The following is a 17,142-nucleotide window of genomic DNA, read 5'->3' as shown; positions in this document are numbered from 1 at the left end:
GCACTGGATGATAAGAAAACTTTTACGTCGATTTTCGAGGACAAATGTATCACAGAAATAAGAATGGTGGGCAGGTTAATCAGACATCAAGCCGCTTGGTTGAGCATGTGGCCGGGGTATAAAGATTTGCGTGATAAGTTCAGGCGGGTTTCTGTGACGTTACAAACTCCCAACCCAACTTAAATGAAGCTGTTACCATACCATATTTAAAGATACAGGAGGTATTCAGAGACCTGGATAGGGAAGAATTGGGGATAAGAGTAAATGGAGAATACCTTAGTAACTTGCGCTTCGCTGATGATATTGCCTTGCTTAGTAACTCAGGGGACCAACTGCAATGCATGCTCACTGAGCTGGAGAGGCAGAGCAGAAGGGTGGGACTAAAAATTAATCTGCAGAAAACTAAAGTAATGTTTAACAGTCTCGGAAGGGAACAGCCGTTTACGATAGGTAGCGAGGCACTGGAAGTGGTAAGGGAATACAGCTACTTAGGGCAGGTAGTGACCGTGGATCTGGATCATGAGACTGAAATAATCAGAAGAATAAGAATGGGCTGGGGTGCGTTTGGCAAGCATTCGCAGATTATGAACAGCAGGTTGCCATTATCCCTCAAGAGAAAAGTGTAACAGCTGTGCCTTACCAGTACTCACGTACGGGGCAGAAACCTGGAGGCTTACGAAAAGGGTTCTACTTAAATTGAGGACGACGCAACGAGCTATGGAAAGAAGAATGATAGGTGTAACGTTAAGGGATAAGAAAAGAGAAGATTGGGTGAGGGAACAAACGCGCGTTAATGACATCTTAGTTGAAATCAAGAAAACGAAATGGGCATGGGCAGGACATGTAATGAGGAGGGAAGATAACCGATGGTCATTAAGGATTACAGACTGGATTCCGAGGGAATGGAAGCGTAGCAGGGGGCGACAGAAAGTTAGGTGGGCAGATGAGATCAGGAAGTTTGGAGGGTCAACATGGCCACAATTAGTACATGACCGGGGCAGTTGGAGAAGTATGGGATAGGCCTTTGCCCTGCAGTGGGCGTAACCAGGCTGATGATGATGATGATTTAAAGATAGTTATTTTACATAATAATGCACATTTTCGCAACATTATATGTAGGCTCCATTCATTACATCAAACCGAAAAAACTATGCGCGCTTTGCCGTATTGTTTTTTTTTTTCTATATGAATGGAAGTACTGTCGTTGGTATTAAAATTGTCAGTGCAATATACTCTTAACTTTAGTGTCAGGCATTATGCTATACATGCTGCCACATGAGACCCGGCGCTGCAATGGCACCATAGTCTAGCCAACCAACTAGCCAGGTATCCTACGTTGCTTCTACGTGTTTTCGATCCCTCTGTAGTGAAATAAACTAAATAAATGTGTGGAAAACACGCACCACGAGAAGTATGACAAGGTAACCCCAATGAAAAATAAAAGAAGGGTTGAAATCCCAAATCAAAATTGGGTGTATAAGCCAATATGAAAAAAAAAAAACATCCCCGACGATTACGATATTTCCTAATGCGAAATTTGAGCGCAGCTCTATACGCGTTTTTATTTCGCGATATATTGCCTGGTGCGGACACTGTCTCGTGCGGCACGTTGTAAATGCAGCAAAGTGCGGCGCGACTGCTTCGCAAATCGGGAGATCGCGAGGGCCAGCGCGTGGGTGACGCGTGGCCGCGATACACAGAAGCCACCGCCGACAGAACTCCCTGACTACGCGCGCTTCACTGGCGCCGTCTCGTAGCCATCGTCGCTTTCTCCATACCCTCCTCCGCTTTCCGCCTCATGGTTCTCCTGCACTCTGTGCGCTTTCCTCTCCACGTCTTTCATTCCCCGCTGCGCTCCGCGTTCGGTTTAACTTTCACTGTGCTTGTTCACTCGGTTACGCCGCCGCCGACGTCGACGCCGACGCTTCCCGCAGAAATGGTCGCCCAACAGTTGCGGTCTAAAAGAATAGAAAAAGGAATATGTCCAGTTGTAAATGTTTATTCTTTTTGTCTTCTTTTTATTTTGCTGGTAATTTTTGTTTGTATACTTACTCTAATTTCATTACCAAAACGTAGTTTATTTGGCCAATCCTTCGAAACGTTTACTGCTAAACAGCATATCCTCACGCAATTACCTTCCATTCCCCTTCGAACCTGTGGTTCCACTACTAGCGCGTTATAGTCGGCCCAGCACACGGCTCACGTTTCGAGTTAAAATGCTCCTGCGGATGCTTATACCACTCCGTGGATGAAAAAAAAAGGACGGGGACATTGCAGGGACGTCATCTACAACTACCTGGGCTATCGCGTGCTGCTGCGCCTCGGCCTGCTCTACCGGACGCACGAGAAACACGTGAAGACGCTGTTCTACCGCTACCACCTGGGCTACAAAACGGAACCCGAGCGGTGGCGCCTCTGCCTGCGCTACGCCGAGAAGAGCATGCCCACTGCTGCCTCCTGGATCTACCACATGTGGATCAAGAAGAAGTTTGGACTCAAAGGTGACAAGGTGCGTGCCTCGTTGAGCTCTCAAACAAGGGCGTTTGGAAACGGTGGGTCATGTTGCGAACCACTTGAGAGGCTGCATACATCACTTCCACACTATTAATTGAAACAGCTTGCGCATGGATTTTTCGTACACGTGAGAGGAAAATTCCCTAAAAGCTCTTTACGTGTTAATAATTGGTATGCACTCCTGGGAATCCACAAGCCAAGGAAACAAACCAAGCTAGTAGGTTCACGTTAGTATTTTTCTTGCGCTGTCTTTTTGACATGGAACAAAACGAGTGAAGAGGGACAGTGCGGCCAATTGAATGAAAAGGCGAGCTACCATCTTCGAGTGAAGCGTTTTTATGACCTAGCTACTCGCCTAACGCACTTATCCCGACATACAAAAATTCGCTTTACTTGAACAAAAACAGTTGGTGTATTGCTTGCGCTTTCATCCAACCCGTTGTGCCGTCCTATTCCAATTGTTTTGTTCCCAATCACAAACTGAGGGCAAGATATGATGAATACAAAAATTGATAATGTATTTAGTCATAGCAGAATTTAACGGCGAAAACAACGAATCAGGACTTCGCACTATATGAATAAGGTAGCGCGTTTAGTCGCCATATGTTGTGCTGCGACATTGTTAAATAAACATTAGAAAATAGATTGAGTAGGGGAATTAAGGGACGCCACGATGAAAATGCACCGCTGCCTGTATCGAACTGACTATACCTCTTGTTGGCCTTAACCTGTCACTTCATTTCCTGCTATCAAAATAATTCGACCTGTGCTGACAGGATCGCTCATAGAACACAGTGCATCTGGAAGCTATTCTCGCGGAACGTATGGAGTGTTTGTAAAGATACAGTTGTTTTGACGCGTGGATGAAGCAATTTTGAACGCGCCCTTTTACAGCGACAGCCGACTGCCTGAGCTAAATGCAGCCAGTAACTCATTACACTCTTCGAGACACTTTTACTTCAGGAGGACCTTTATTGCTTCGTAGGCTGTCTTAAAGTGTACAAGTTTCTGTGGAGTCTGACGTCTGTAACATCTGGCGGTTTACAAAACACGAATTATACATAGTCTGTGGTTCAGCCTGCAATATATATTCTTCTTTTAACTACTGTTGTTTTCATTTTTTTGCCACTAGTCTTTTTTGGTTGTTTTCGAATACTAACTTCGATACCCTTAATATTGCTGCAGCAATAGATGCAGTGGCACAAAATTGCCTAAGCGTTCATGTAGGCGATGCTTCCTCCTCCTGCTTACTGCAACAATTATATTCGTGGCAGGGAAGGCTGTTCCGGCTTAGGGTATTAAAAGCCTGCGTTTAACATCTCTGGTGTGGACATAAATATAGTACTGCAATTTAAAAATCAATTTCGTGGTAAAATTAATGCAAAATTAATTTAGGAACACCAACGGAATGCATCAAGCAAGAATTGTATTTGTTTGTTTGTTTTTTTATTTCGTCCTTACCATCACGTGATCTTCCTGACATTATATCGAGTCTGCTACAGCGGACAAAAGCAAACCATCTTACGTGTGCTCTACGTTAGGAATTGATACTCCACGTTTTAGCTGAACACTATGCATGTTATTTTTGTGTCGCAGCTCTGGATCAAATTCTTCAACGTGTACCGGAAGATCTACGAAAGCGTGGACTATTCCTATGCGTACAGCTACCTGACTACTGCGGACGCAAGAGTGGAGGCTTACCGAAAGGTCGGCAAAACATTGCAGTTCATTCTTTTACGCCCTGTGGATGCAGAAGACGCTTCAAGTGAAATTAATTTTTGAATGTGTTTCAATCAACGACGCCCTAGATTCATTGTAGCACGTACACAATCCTAGCAGTGTGATGCGCCGAGGAGCTTGATGGGGCAATTCGGTGAGGGGGCTGGTGACACTGCGTCATACATATCGGACGATGTCCATGTTCTACTGCGTGTGTGTTTGTTCTCTTCGCGTGTACAAATAGTCTCTGCAGTGAGTGGCGATGGCTAGCACTCTCAGGGCTAATCTTGCACACTGTACACGAATACGCAAGACAGTGAAGAGGAGGATGGCCGCCGCGGAGCATGTGGGTATGGCTCCCACCTGTGGCAAGTTATTTTTTATTTCGTCCATTTTCACTGCCTTTTTTTTTATAGTATCTAGATTTAAATTCAATATAACAACCATTGGTATACCTTAGGCTTCCTCTCGCGTCTTTATCGTTTGCTCATACATCGATGCGTAAAAAGCCGTTCATGTAATGCATATTTCCGCTAATCTCACGTCACACGCACGCACGCACACACGCGCACACACGCACACGCGCACACGCGCACACGCACACACGCACACATGCACACGCACACACGCACACACGCACGCACACACACACACACGCACACGCATACACACACACACACACACAGATAGAAACAGTTTTTTTTATACTCAGCGAAACTGTGCTGCGTCGATATAAAGTCCGAGCACTGCGCGTACTATTAACTAGATGTTGCGATAAAATGAAACGCCACGTCCATGGCTCCCCTGTTTTGCAGAATTCACGCAGTGCACCCAGAACATGTAGGGAAACATGTACCTCGACCTCGAAAAAGCCTCCTGCTGTATAAAGACGTCTGCAGACACAAAGACGCACGTACAGACGATACCTTTAAAGGGACCGAAAACTGGCCAGAATGTGTTGTGAGACGTTGATGGTAATAAAATGGCCACAATTTATAGTGAAAGAATACAGCACGCTGTTTCCGATTTAAGTAGAACCATAATTTTAAATTGGCAATGAAATTCTGAAAAACCAGAAAGTGGTGAGTCCCGGTGGTGAAAACTGGGCACTTCGGATGTATTCTGTGAAATTAGCGTACGTAAGTCCACTATGATTAAGTACAGCATAACTATTATTTAAAATGGCAGTAAGCATGCTATTAGGCACTCGCGCATTAAGCTATGCCTCGGAAATCAAAAGTGTACGCATGGCTGCGAATCACGTGTAAAAGCATCGTTTCGTTTTCGATCCAAATTGGTTTTATATTGACTGGTGAAATACCCAAGAATTTGGACAGGAAACCGCGATAACACGTAGCTATTATGGCAGAAATACTTCAACATTTCAACAACTCTCACGAACATCGACTTGTTAAACAAAATAATACTTTCTCAGAGCTACGGCCGCACTTGTCTGCCTCCCACTAATGCCGGCGTATAATCGCTATCGCGCTCACCTATAACCGTTTTCAGCATGCTTCTAGTGAACAATTACATCGGTTGGGCGATCGTAGTTTCTAAAATGGCGTCGCCCCTCATTTTGGGCCCATCCACGGGAACATCGCATTTCTACAGATCCGGATGGATCTACGCGCTAGTTATAGAAATTTGTAAGCAGCGCTGATTCGGAAGGAAGATTTTCAGCACGGAGTTTGGCTTTCTTCTGCGAACCGTTTCAACGTTGCCGCGCGTTGATATAAAAATATCCTGCCTGTTCTAAGCGTAACAGTTCCTATCTGCAGGGAGAAAACATCCTTCGGGCGGGATAATCTGCCAGCGGCCGCGCAGGGAGCCGTGTTTTGCGCCGAAAGAAGGCCGGGAGTCGACTCGGCACCCTGCCAAACTAGCCACTACGGTTTAGGTTTTCTTGGGCATCTCAAAAATTTTATGTACATAGAAAGATGATATTTGGTGGAGTATTGGCGTGGTAGCGTCAAGGGTCCCATGTCGCAGAAAATCCGGCGTCGGCATCGATGGCGATGTCCGTCTGAGAAAATCCCGATCCACGCAGGCCCTCCGCGTGGAGCACAGGCGTTACTAAATTGATCTAATTTCCCATAGTAAAATGCGTAAGTAAATTCGTAAAGTACGACTTACACACAATGTACGGACATAATAGCGTCGGATTGTTATTTGAATATGCGACAAAACATAATTCTTTCTGTCTTAGTAGGAGCGGCCCGTGCCGCTCGATTCCTTGCAACACCATCCAGTTAGCGGTACAAGATACAATTTTAATGGCAAAAAAAGATTGAGGAGATGTACAAAGGAATGCTAGATAAAAAACATGTACAGCATGCCTGAGTAAGTGAGACAGCCTGGGTGACTACTTGTCACCGTCAGGTTTCAAAGGGGATATCATTTAATCATTATCATCATCATCATAGTCACCGCGGCAGCAGCGACGCCAGCCGTGGAGGAGAAACAAAAAAGAAAGAACCAGAAAGTTCTAGAACTGGTACAGCGCAACATACAAAGGAAGAAACGAGCCGAGCCGGTTATATAAAGGAACAGTTCCTTTATCTAGCCGGCTCGGCTTGTTTCTTCCTTTGTATGTTGCGCTGTACCAGTTCTAGAATGCAATACCAACTCGCCCAATCCTCAACCCTACAGAAAGTTCGCCTTCGTGCATAGCCTTCGCCGCCAGCGTTTCCAGGAAAACATAACGGTTGCAAAGCTGCAGTTGCCGGGAAGCGCGAGAAGCAGTGGTAATGTTTCAGTGCTATCGCATTCCGCTATTAAAGGCGCAGCTGAAGCATCCTCCAATCTTTTTCACGTGCCCCTTGGATAAAGAATTGATATTCTATATTTCTATAATATTGTTGTGCGAAGCAACAATGGCGTTTTTTATAGAACTTTTTTCTTTCTTTAACAAATGATTGTTCAGATATCTTTTCTTGGTTTTTTTCATAAATAGAAATGTGGTTGAGGACTAGTACCATGGGAAAGAGAATTTATTGTTTAACGATTTATACTACATTCATTAGAATCTAGTATGCTGTATGAAAGGTAAAAGGTTCTTAATTTTCTGTTTTTCTTTGAAATAGTACGCGACCCTAATCTTTGGCTTCGGTGTTTCTTAGTGGCACTCGCGTCTGGCATTGATGTTCCTTAGGTTAAGCGAGCAAACGTCTTTCCCTTGGCCCGACATGCGGGCGATGGGCGAGGGAAGGAGAGGAGGAAGCACAGCGCACGCCACCTGGCGGTGCGTAGTCCCCTAGCGAGCGGCGCACGAAGGGCAGCTTACTCGCCGTCTACGGTGCTGACGTCAGAACATGTAACGAGCGCGTGCGCGCAGCTGTTGCGAGCCAGCGAGCGAGCGAGCGAGCAGGTGAACGCAGGAAGAGCAGAAGCGTGAGAGGAAGGAGTGACGTTACATCTGCTCTGCTAGGCAGATGTTCAGTCCATGCCATGCAACTGTTTTCTATTAATTTTCCAGTTAAATATCATGCCACCTTCCTGTGTGTGACGTCATTCGTGACGGCAATACTTCCACTTTCTACTCCCGGGTTTCCAGGAATTTAGCCAAAGTCGTGCTTACGTGGCGGGTCTCTAAATTCTACAATTCTGTGCTTTTGCGTGCGCTAATCAGTGGTTTCTAAATAAGTCAACTTGTTACTAAACCCCTATGTAATGCTCGTAAGGGTCTTTAGGGTATCTGAATAATAAAGAAAAGTATCACACGATGCTCATGCCACCAAAAAAAAGTATTTACCAAATTACCCATGAAGTGCTCCTCGTCCAACGGGCCAGGAAAATGTTACGCCCAAAATGTTTCGAATTTATCATCGCAGCCCCTGCTCAATGTCCATTCGCAGTAGTTCACGGTAAAGACTTAACGGGAGAGAGGTTTCAGACCACCTGAAGTTATTTCTTAGGCATTTAGCTGTAGGGTTGAGGATTGGGCGAGTTGGTATTGCATTCTAGAACTGGTTGATAAAAAAGTTCCTAGAAACGTTAGAATGTTGAGCTTAAGGTCCCCTCCCTAAAAAAAGAAAAATAAGAGAAAAATAAACTGCGCTGCACAGAAAATCTGGATTGCGAGAAGAAAAACAACAAAAACAAAAAATTATTGAAATGGCAATCGCTGGCTCTTGCAGGAGCATTCTCATTATCAGCGCAACCCACCTCGTAGATTATGAGATGCCCGATGCTACTGCCTGCTTTAAGTCAGAAGTATTCTCCGGGGAGGGCGCCACTTTCCAAAGGAAAGAGCCGAAAGCGGAATGACGATGTAGCACCACAGATTCACTCGTAAGAAACTCGCATAAAATCAGCGACACCAGATGCATTTCTTTCGCCATAAAATGCATTATAATGTGAATTTCTTGTAGTTGCGCGCAAAAAAAAAAAAATGCTTACGATCACATCATGTTACTTTATGGAATCCATCGGCATATTTCTCAGAGGATGCGCTATTGAGGTGTCAGTCAGTTTCGCTCATGTGCAAGTGCTATTCATGGTGTAAGTAAGCATTTGGACAACAAAAACAATAGTGCATCACTTTAGGGTGATGTACTAAGCTTTATACAAGAAGTGTACAAGAAGTGACAACTACATCTATCCCTGCATTACTGTACGAAGTTATTATGAAGTGCTCTCAGAGTGTTAAAAATAAATTTAAAACGGATAATTGTGGTTGCGGGTCGTCGTTAAGACATAATAATTTCTGGCTTTCTCTGGTCGATATATTCGTTGCAGACACTATCACTTTTTGTAGCTAAGTGTATGCTAGGTTTAATTAGCTAAGTTAGATGAACCAAAAATCATGGCAAGTCCATCTCTGTTTGTTGGCTCTTCCAGCTGAAGGACGTGCGGCTGCAGCTGTTTTTCATTAACGCCACCATGACAGACCCCCTCCTGAAGCTCTACGGCGGCCAGGTAACGGGCTCATTGTGCTCAGTGAACGGGGGTGGTTTTTCTATTCACGATGCTTCAAAACCTTACAGGAAACAAAAATAAATGTCAACGCTCCGGTGCCAGGGATCTACCAGATGACAAAACATTACTGGAACAACTACTTCTCTGTGGCGAAAAATGGCCGAGAACTTGATATTGCGTAAGTGGCATTTGCCTACCCTGGTCCTTACATATCTGGCTTACGCTTGCATCTAATAATGGGTGCATGTATTATTCATGGTTACATGTGCATAGACATCCTCGACGCAAAATATATCGGAAGTGCTTAAATCGCAGTTACACAAAGTGCCAGGTAGCAGGAGGAGAGATCTCTTCCGTGCCTGCCTAAGTGCATAATGGTTTACGAATGCTCCAATGGTACGCACTAATCAACATTGAATAACTTTACAAGACATCGTGCGCTACTTCGAAGCGGCAACAGTAGCATCCAACACTCAAGTGTCATCTTTCAAGTGTAAAAAAATATACTCGGTAGGTCTGAAGGCAAGATGGAATCTCGCCTGGTGACGTTTTCTGTCACACTTATCAATGAAAAAGAAAAAAAAATATTTTGCGTTACTTCGGCCCTTTGTTATTTGTCAGTCTTCTGTGTAGAGGTCTGGAACGAAAACAAAGCTTAATCACATAAACTTAAACAATGGTGTAGGACCTAAGCAAAAAAAAAAAAAAAACGAAGACAGTTGCATGCAGCGAGAATGATCGTGTGTTGTAATTGTTCTTTGTGCGTATATCTGCGTTTGTTCTTATGTTTTGCGTGTCAGCTTTGCTTATGTTAGCTTCTACGTATGTTACAGGTACACAGGGTCTATCTTCGACATCTACAGCACGTACCACTACGACCTAAATTCTTTGTGTAAGTGCAAATCGTAGATCAGTCAGGATGATAGAATGCATTTTCCATGAAAGTGCCAGACGAGCAGCACTCTCACGGAGCTTTCTTGCTCAATGCGTGAGAAAAACGTAGCAGAAAAGTGCACCCTATACTACTGTAAACAGAATCGCGGCTCCATTTCCCATTTCCTCCGATGACTGCAACAGACAAGAACATCCCGCTTCGGATAAATAATAGTCTCATAAGGGACACAAAATACGCTCGATGTCGTCTGAGAACAGCTTAGCGAGGCCAAGAAAGAACAGGTTTCATTCAATTATCTTCGAAGAATTGTTCTGCGCCGTTGCTTGATATTCTTTTTTTGCAAATGCATTACTGTCTCAGCTATCGTTCATTTTGTATATATATATATATATATATATTAGTGGGGTCTCATCTTTTGTTCCCAAGTTAGTCCACCCTGTGAAACTCGCCTTGTTTTAATCAGTGCTTAGACTCGGATGACGTTAGGTTAGGTTGGTTTTTAGTAATTAAAACAGACTGTGACTATATGCAAAATATGGTTGATCCCTCTGTCATAAGAATCAGTAGAGCACGAAAGTGAACGACTCGCGGCAGGGAAACATCCCCCGGAGACACTGCAATGCACGCGCCGGAGCTCTGCCCAAATCCGCCATAAACCACATGCGTTTGCAAACCGTACAAGGGAAACCGAACGGGTTGTTAGCGAATCGCTTCGTGAATTCATGTTACGCTGCAGCGAAAGGCGCACGATTTGCAGATCGGCGACCACGTTGCAGGTTTGTTTAGTGCGCGGCGTCCTGCTACCGAATCTTTTCGGCGAAGGTACGAGCACTTTGGTCCGGCTCTGTAGCGCCTTGGGCAGCCAGTTGAGTTGCGACGTGCTCAGCTTCAGAAATGTGAGTGGCAGAGTCAACAGCGCGCGCCACAAACGCGCGAAGGCGTTGCGCATCACGCTGGCGTGTGTCTCGACGGACCAAAGCGAGATTCGCCCGCCACATGTCGCTGCCTTTCTGCGCCGCTTAGCGCAACAGTTCTCTTAGCTGGTGCCATCGCAAGCGAATAAGTTGGCGGCGTGTAAATAGAGCTGGTGCATGTTGAAGCTGCACTCCGTAGGCGACGAGGCGTCACAGGCTCATTCGACGCGAAATACAACATGGGCGGAAACTGCGTCGTCACCTGAGCAGAAGGCCTACACGGCCTACACCAGGATACACCGTGTTGGAGCCTCCACTGCGTGGAGACTATCAAAAGGAGCTGACTATCGGCGCTCGTTATTGTCATGATGCAGTACTTCACAGCTCCTAGATGGCGACGCCATCCCTGTCAAGAGAGTGTATTTTAAGCGTTCGAACTGACGTCACATCCATTACAGGAAGTTGATCGCGGACACCGCCATAAAACACTTTCGTGTTAAAAAATAGCAGGTCGTCACAGTAGAATAACAATTATCGAATAGTGAAGCGAATAACAGCGGTCGAGCAGACGAGTGCCTGATTTCAGGAATCACCAGTCGCTTGTGCGCAGGCGCGAGTACAAGCAGGTGCTACAGAGTAAATCTGAGGGCTTTTGCTCCTTGAATATCTTGTAGTACGGAGAAGCTTATTTGCTGGTTTTATATGCGTTTGTCCCTAGCCCTGCCGGCATTGCGGTTTCAGGTCGTGTGTGTGTTTGTGTGTGTGTGTGTTTGTGTGTGCGTGTGTGTGTGCGTGTGTGTGTGCGTGTGCGTGTGTGTGTGTGTGTGTGTGTGTGTGTGTGTGTGTGTGTGTGTGTGTGTGTGTGTGTGTGTGTGTGTGTGTGTGTGTGTGTGTGTGTGTGTGTGTGTGTGTGTGTGTGTGTGTGTGTGTGTGTGTGTGTGTGTGTGTGTGTGTGATTTGATAATCCGCAAGGTTTATTCGTGCTCCTTCGATGTTGCTAGTGCGCTTGTAGCCTTTTTGCCGCAACAGTAAGATAGGAAATCGTGTGATAGTCGCGAAGGAATCACTGAACCTGTGAGATTTACGACTGATCGGATGGCTTTACGCTGCGTCTAAAGGTACGTCGGACGTACGCGAATCTCAGAAGTTAAAAGTGCGTCTGACGTTAATTCCCACCTCCGACATCCCCTTACACGGAGCTCGATGAGCATGCTAAACCCATTCGACAGAGAAGAATTTTTACCGTATGATTTGACTTTGGATTCTTGCTGGTTGCAACAGAACCTCTTCCCTGTATTTCAGACATCTCCCACGGCGCGTTCCACGGCCCTATGTACGCAAGAGACAAGAATCTGTAAGCAAATCTTCCTTGTCCAATAACCTTTGAGAACGCTGTTAGTCGCCGGCAATTTATGACAAATGGCCACCTGCTTATGCAGTCACCGATACTGAGATATGTTAGCACGCTGTAAAACCTACTTCGTGAAAAATTGTTGCATCGGACATGACATATAATCCCTCTGTTATGCTTAACCAGACTGGGAAACCCACATGTGGTATTTTTTTCACGAGGCGAACTATGGCACTAAAGAAGTATTTCATAATGTTATTTTCAAGCGCAACTTACCTGAAAGCCGCGATTGTGAGTCCCGTGCCTTACCGTGAATAATCGATGTTACCGAATAAGATCCTCACAAATATTTGTAAAACTCCATTTCGTCGTGGTCCTAATAGTAAAACATTAGTAGCTGAACCGCTGACCCCAAAGTCCAATTTATTACCGCTAAGGTGCGTTACATTGCAACATTAAACCGAATAACATGTAGTATGCCAACCAGTATTATTATCTTTGGTCCAATTGGTGTCATATTTCATGTCAATAATTTCGACAATAATGCTAGCGACAACCTTCGAACATTTCGCTTTTCTGACCCTGGGACTTACATGTGAACTCTTTCAGTGTCCTCGTGTATCGTAAAGTTGGTTGAGCAAGGCTGACGAATAGCGCAGACGAACTAAATGGCTTTCGAAGATGCGTATATTTATTTTTACCTATGTACCCGAAATTCAGCAGTTGGAATTAGCTGCCGTCCATGTCGACGGGGATTGTCTTATTTCGCGTGAGTGGTTTGCGCGCGTACTTCTGGCGGCAATTATGTCTCGCCGCAAGTATCAACTAGGCAAATAACGAGGTCTTCGTAAGAATTACAGACAGATGCATTGTTATCCAAATGACTTTAATTTGCATTGCTACAGTCAATATCTCTTTTCCTTACATCTTCCTGTGCATTTTTTAAATGTTTGTTTTGTTAATGTTTTCTTCACTTTCACGCCACTCCCATTAAACCTTCAATATCGGCTCGTGCATTGAGTCTCGGTTTGTTTTCTCTTTTTTTCTTTTTCAGGCTCCTAGACTTGGTGAAGAGCGGCTACAGAATTGGCAGAAACCTCCTGAAAGCCATTGATGAACGAGGTGAGCGAGTCTTGCGCTTGTCAACTAACGGAAAGTGTGTCGCTATAGTTCCTGAAACGTCTGCGCAGACAGGTTCACCTGCGTTTTTCTTCTACTGAGGGTTATTACACCGTTGTAGAAAACTGAAACATCGCGTTTCATTTCGCTATTTAAATTTAAGATAAAGCCCTCTCACCGAGAGTCACTGAATTCACATTATTCAGACCCTACCTCCAGCCAACCATTCCGTCACTGAGTTGTGGATATAGGGTAAACGGCACAAAATGTCACTGAACAGCTACGCGTTCTTGTGCCGTTTGAGACCGGAAGTAAAACGAGTACCCATTTAGCCTTTCGTAGAGGGTACTTCAAGATTTCAAGCTCTTATGCTCAGGTTTTGCGCAACTTAGGGCTCTATAGCCACCGTGTGCAACACAAACGCTACTCAAGCGTCATTTTAACTATGCGTCAGGAAAAATAACAAGGAACAACTATAAGACGCTTTGAGCGAATACCCACTGAGCGGCGTTATAAATGGTGTCGAACAAGCTCCGGCCACCTAAGGCAGAGCAGTGAACCCACCGCTCCACATGGTAGCTTCGAGTCGGAACACAGAAAACTACGTATACGCGCTGTGACGCCAGAGCCAGCACACAGTGCCGGTTAGGACTTTGATTTTCACTTTAAGGCATAACCATATTCTGGAATTTAGGACATTGCCACCATGTGTCACTTGAACCTTTATCTCAGATTGTTGGTAGTTATTGCATGCCGTGGATGTCTCTTGCCTGGAGTATGCTTTCTTCAGAAATATATTTGACATTGTTGGGTAACAGCTCACCCCTATTCCTTTCTTTCGTGGCATTGTCGCTGTGATCGACTCTTCGGTGGCAAGCTTGTATTGTGGTCATTTAAGGAGATTCTTTTCATTACTGGCATGAAAATTCACTCTTCTTGGTGTAAAAATATGCAACGGTAGTGTAACTTTGACAGAATGGAACCGATTCCTTAGTATTCTTGCGTTTTGGAGAAAAGATATTGCGGTCAGCGTCTGAGTTTTAATTCGGCGCCTCAGAGATGTAATAAATTTCTTGGCTTCTGTGGGAGAAACCATGCTGATATAATCTCAAGTATGCGGCGATGCGACCCAGAAAAGGTCACGAATAAAGTTTCCTTCGTTTACTTTCTTTTTTAATTTTTGTTACTGTATCCCATGTATCTCTTCACCCAGGCGGCTACATCGACTCGGAGCACTCGCGCGAGGACTGGATGGGCTACTACACCCGGCAGAGGCTCATGGCGAACAAGCAGTGCGTCTTCAAACAGTACACCAGCAAGCGGGTCGCTGAGAGCCGCCTCAAGGTAAGAGCCGATGCAGCACGGCAGTGCAGCTATTTGATCGATTGTAGCACTTTGGTTGCAGTGATGATGATGATGATGATGAATTCGACAATTTGTGGCGCGAGCGCCAACTATGACAAAATAACTGAAGCAAGGTTTGGGTACGGGCTAGTTGGTATTCCATGGTATCAATCGTCACTTACAGCGCATACATAGACGAGGAACAAAAAAGAACGACGAAGACAAGCGCTGACTTCCAATTGATTTTTATCATGAGAAACGTACATATATATACTGGGACACCAAGACAAAAGCGCCCCCTAGAAAACAACAACCCGACATTACATTGCATTAACTGACAAAGAACGGGTTTTTGTGAGGTCGCACATGCGCTCTCGTTGTTCTTAGGTCATGAATTTTGAATGTATACTCATGTCGGGCTGTTGTTTTGTAGGGGGCGCTTTTGTCTTGGTGTCCCAGTATTTATATGTATGTTCCTCATAATAAAAATCAGTTGGAAGTCAGCGCTTGCCTTCGTTGTCCTTTTTTGTCCCTCGTCTATGTATGCGCTGTAAGTGACAGATTGAGACAAAATAACGCCTGGGTTACAGCGAAGCACACGATCGAACGTAGGGCGAGAACAATGCAAATATATTAAGTGCAGGCTAATCTTTCAGCTTGTATATAGTTTTTTCAGCCATTTTGTGTGATATCTGTCCTCTTGGTTCTCGTCGAATCAATTGATGCGCACTGTCGCATTTTCGCTACTATGCAAAAAAAAAAAAACGAAATCAAATTTTAAAGGAGAATTGATTTGGCGCACTTGACATCTTTCGTCGCCATGCGTCTTCACAAAATAAAGCAACGCGGCTAAACTCCCTTAATATATTTAAAACGCGTCGGCGTCCTTGAAGTATCCCAAGCTTAAGTGCATAGAAATATATATGTTAGCCTATAATGACGTATTTTGCAGAAGTGCACTGGAGCTTCAGAGACAGCTCGACTCAGTTTGCAAAATATTAAAAGGGCTCAGGACATTCAAGTATTTATTGAAACGAAAAACACGGCTTGGTATGTCAGTGACTAGTCAATGCATGGCAGACCGCGCTGCTTATCTCGAAGTCGCGCGCCCTATTCCGGCTGCGGCGGCCGGGATCGGCCGAATTATAGTGCACCTGTATGTAAGGGCACGAGTGATCTTGCAATTCGCCTCCAAAGAAATGTGGCCAGCATTCAACTGGTGAGCTCATTCACAGCAGTTCGAGGACTACCGGGATGGATGCCCATTTTGATAGGGGCGGCACGTGAGATCGGCTTGTACACCATGCATAGGGTCAAAGGTACGGTAACCCGTATGCTCAAAATTATCCCACATTTCTGTACTTTCCAGTTCCTGTCCTTTAGTTAGATCGTGGTTCTGGCAAGTAATACCCAGAATATTATTTCGTCGAAAGGAGAAAAGCGTTCTTTTTTTTTCTCTAAATGCTCCATCTATAGTGCCAATAGCTACCATCGCACATTGCAGATAACTCGACATCGAACGTCAGTGGCCGTTTGTGCAATGCATATCACAACGATGACAGGACATATTAAAAGGGCCCTGAAATACTAAACTAACTAATGATAGAATGACCTCAGTATGAAAAGACGTCAACTCACAAATATCCTGCCAGAAAAGCTTTCCGAATTCGCCGATTCTCCGATTCTCAGCTTTCTCTCTTATTTTGTATCCGCTAGCAAGCTCGAAGCTACCCAGGTCCCTTAGTCCCCTCGCCCGCCCCTTCACCCTTCCCGACTACGTCCCTTGGAGATTTGGCACCCCTACCCAGGCTAGCTTCGAGCTCGCTAACAGATACAAAAGAGAGAAAGCCGAGAGTCGATGTGATAAATAAACAGCTTAAACTTGAAGAATTCGGAAAACCTTTCTGGCAGGATTCTTGCACATTCTTGTATTTTGTATTCTGTTGAATTGCCATAAACATAGGTGCCCTTGTTCTTGCCGTGGTTCTAGTTGAATTGTAGGCCTTAACCGTTGTCAGTGCCTCTACTGTTCTGATAGTCGCGTTACCCAGGCAACTACTGCATCCTTATAGTAAATTGCACCGTAGTAGCATATATATATATATATGTATATATATATATATATATATATATATATATATATATATATATATATATATATATATATATATATATATACACACCCGCCGTGGTTGCTCAGTAGCTATGGTGTTAGGCTGCTGAGCAAAAGGTCGCGCGATCAAATCCCGGCCGCGGCTGCCGCATTTCGATGGCGCCGAAATGCGAAAACACCCGTGTGTTCAGATTTGGGTGCACGTTAAAGAACCCCAGGTGGTCGAAATTTCCGGAGTCCTCCACTACGGCGT

General features: G+C 44.8%; 1 protein-coding gene across 1 annotated transcript in view; it reads left to right on the top strand.

Annotated features, from left to right (window-relative positions):
- The window catches only part of LOC126524507 (neprilysin-1-like), an 80,230-nt gene that overhangs the window by 51,622 nt on the left and 11,466 nt on the right, over window positions 1–17,142 (top strand). The window contains exons 11-18 of the mRNA XM_050172808.3: window positions 2,278–2,509; window positions 4,111–4,221; window positions 9,076–9,153; window positions 9,222–9,331; window positions 9,987–10,045; window positions 12,265–12,316; window positions 13,368–13,435; window positions 14,646–14,776. Of these exons, the coding sequence (XP_050028765.1) occupies window positions 2,278–2,509; window positions 4,111–4,221; window positions 9,076–9,153; window positions 9,222–9,331; window positions 9,987–10,045; window positions 12,265–12,316; window positions 13,368–13,435; window positions 14,646–14,776 (841 nt within the window). The remainder of the gene's footprint in view (window positions 1–2,277; window positions 2,510–4,110; window positions 4,222–9,075; window positions 9,154–9,221; window positions 9,332–9,986; window positions 10,046–12,264; window positions 12,317–13,367; window positions 13,436–14,645; window positions 14,777–17,142) is intronic.

The sequence above is a fragment of the Dermacentor andersoni genome, chromosome 3 (assembly GCF_023375885.2).
Source record: "Dermacentor andersoni chromosome 3, qqDerAnde1_hic_scaffold, whole genome shotgun sequence".
Taxonomy (NCBI): domain Eukaryota; kingdom Metazoa; phylum Arthropoda; class Arachnida; order Ixodida; family Ixodidae; genus Dermacentor; species Dermacentor andersoni.
This window is presented reverse-complemented; position numbering and strand designations above follow the sequence as displayed.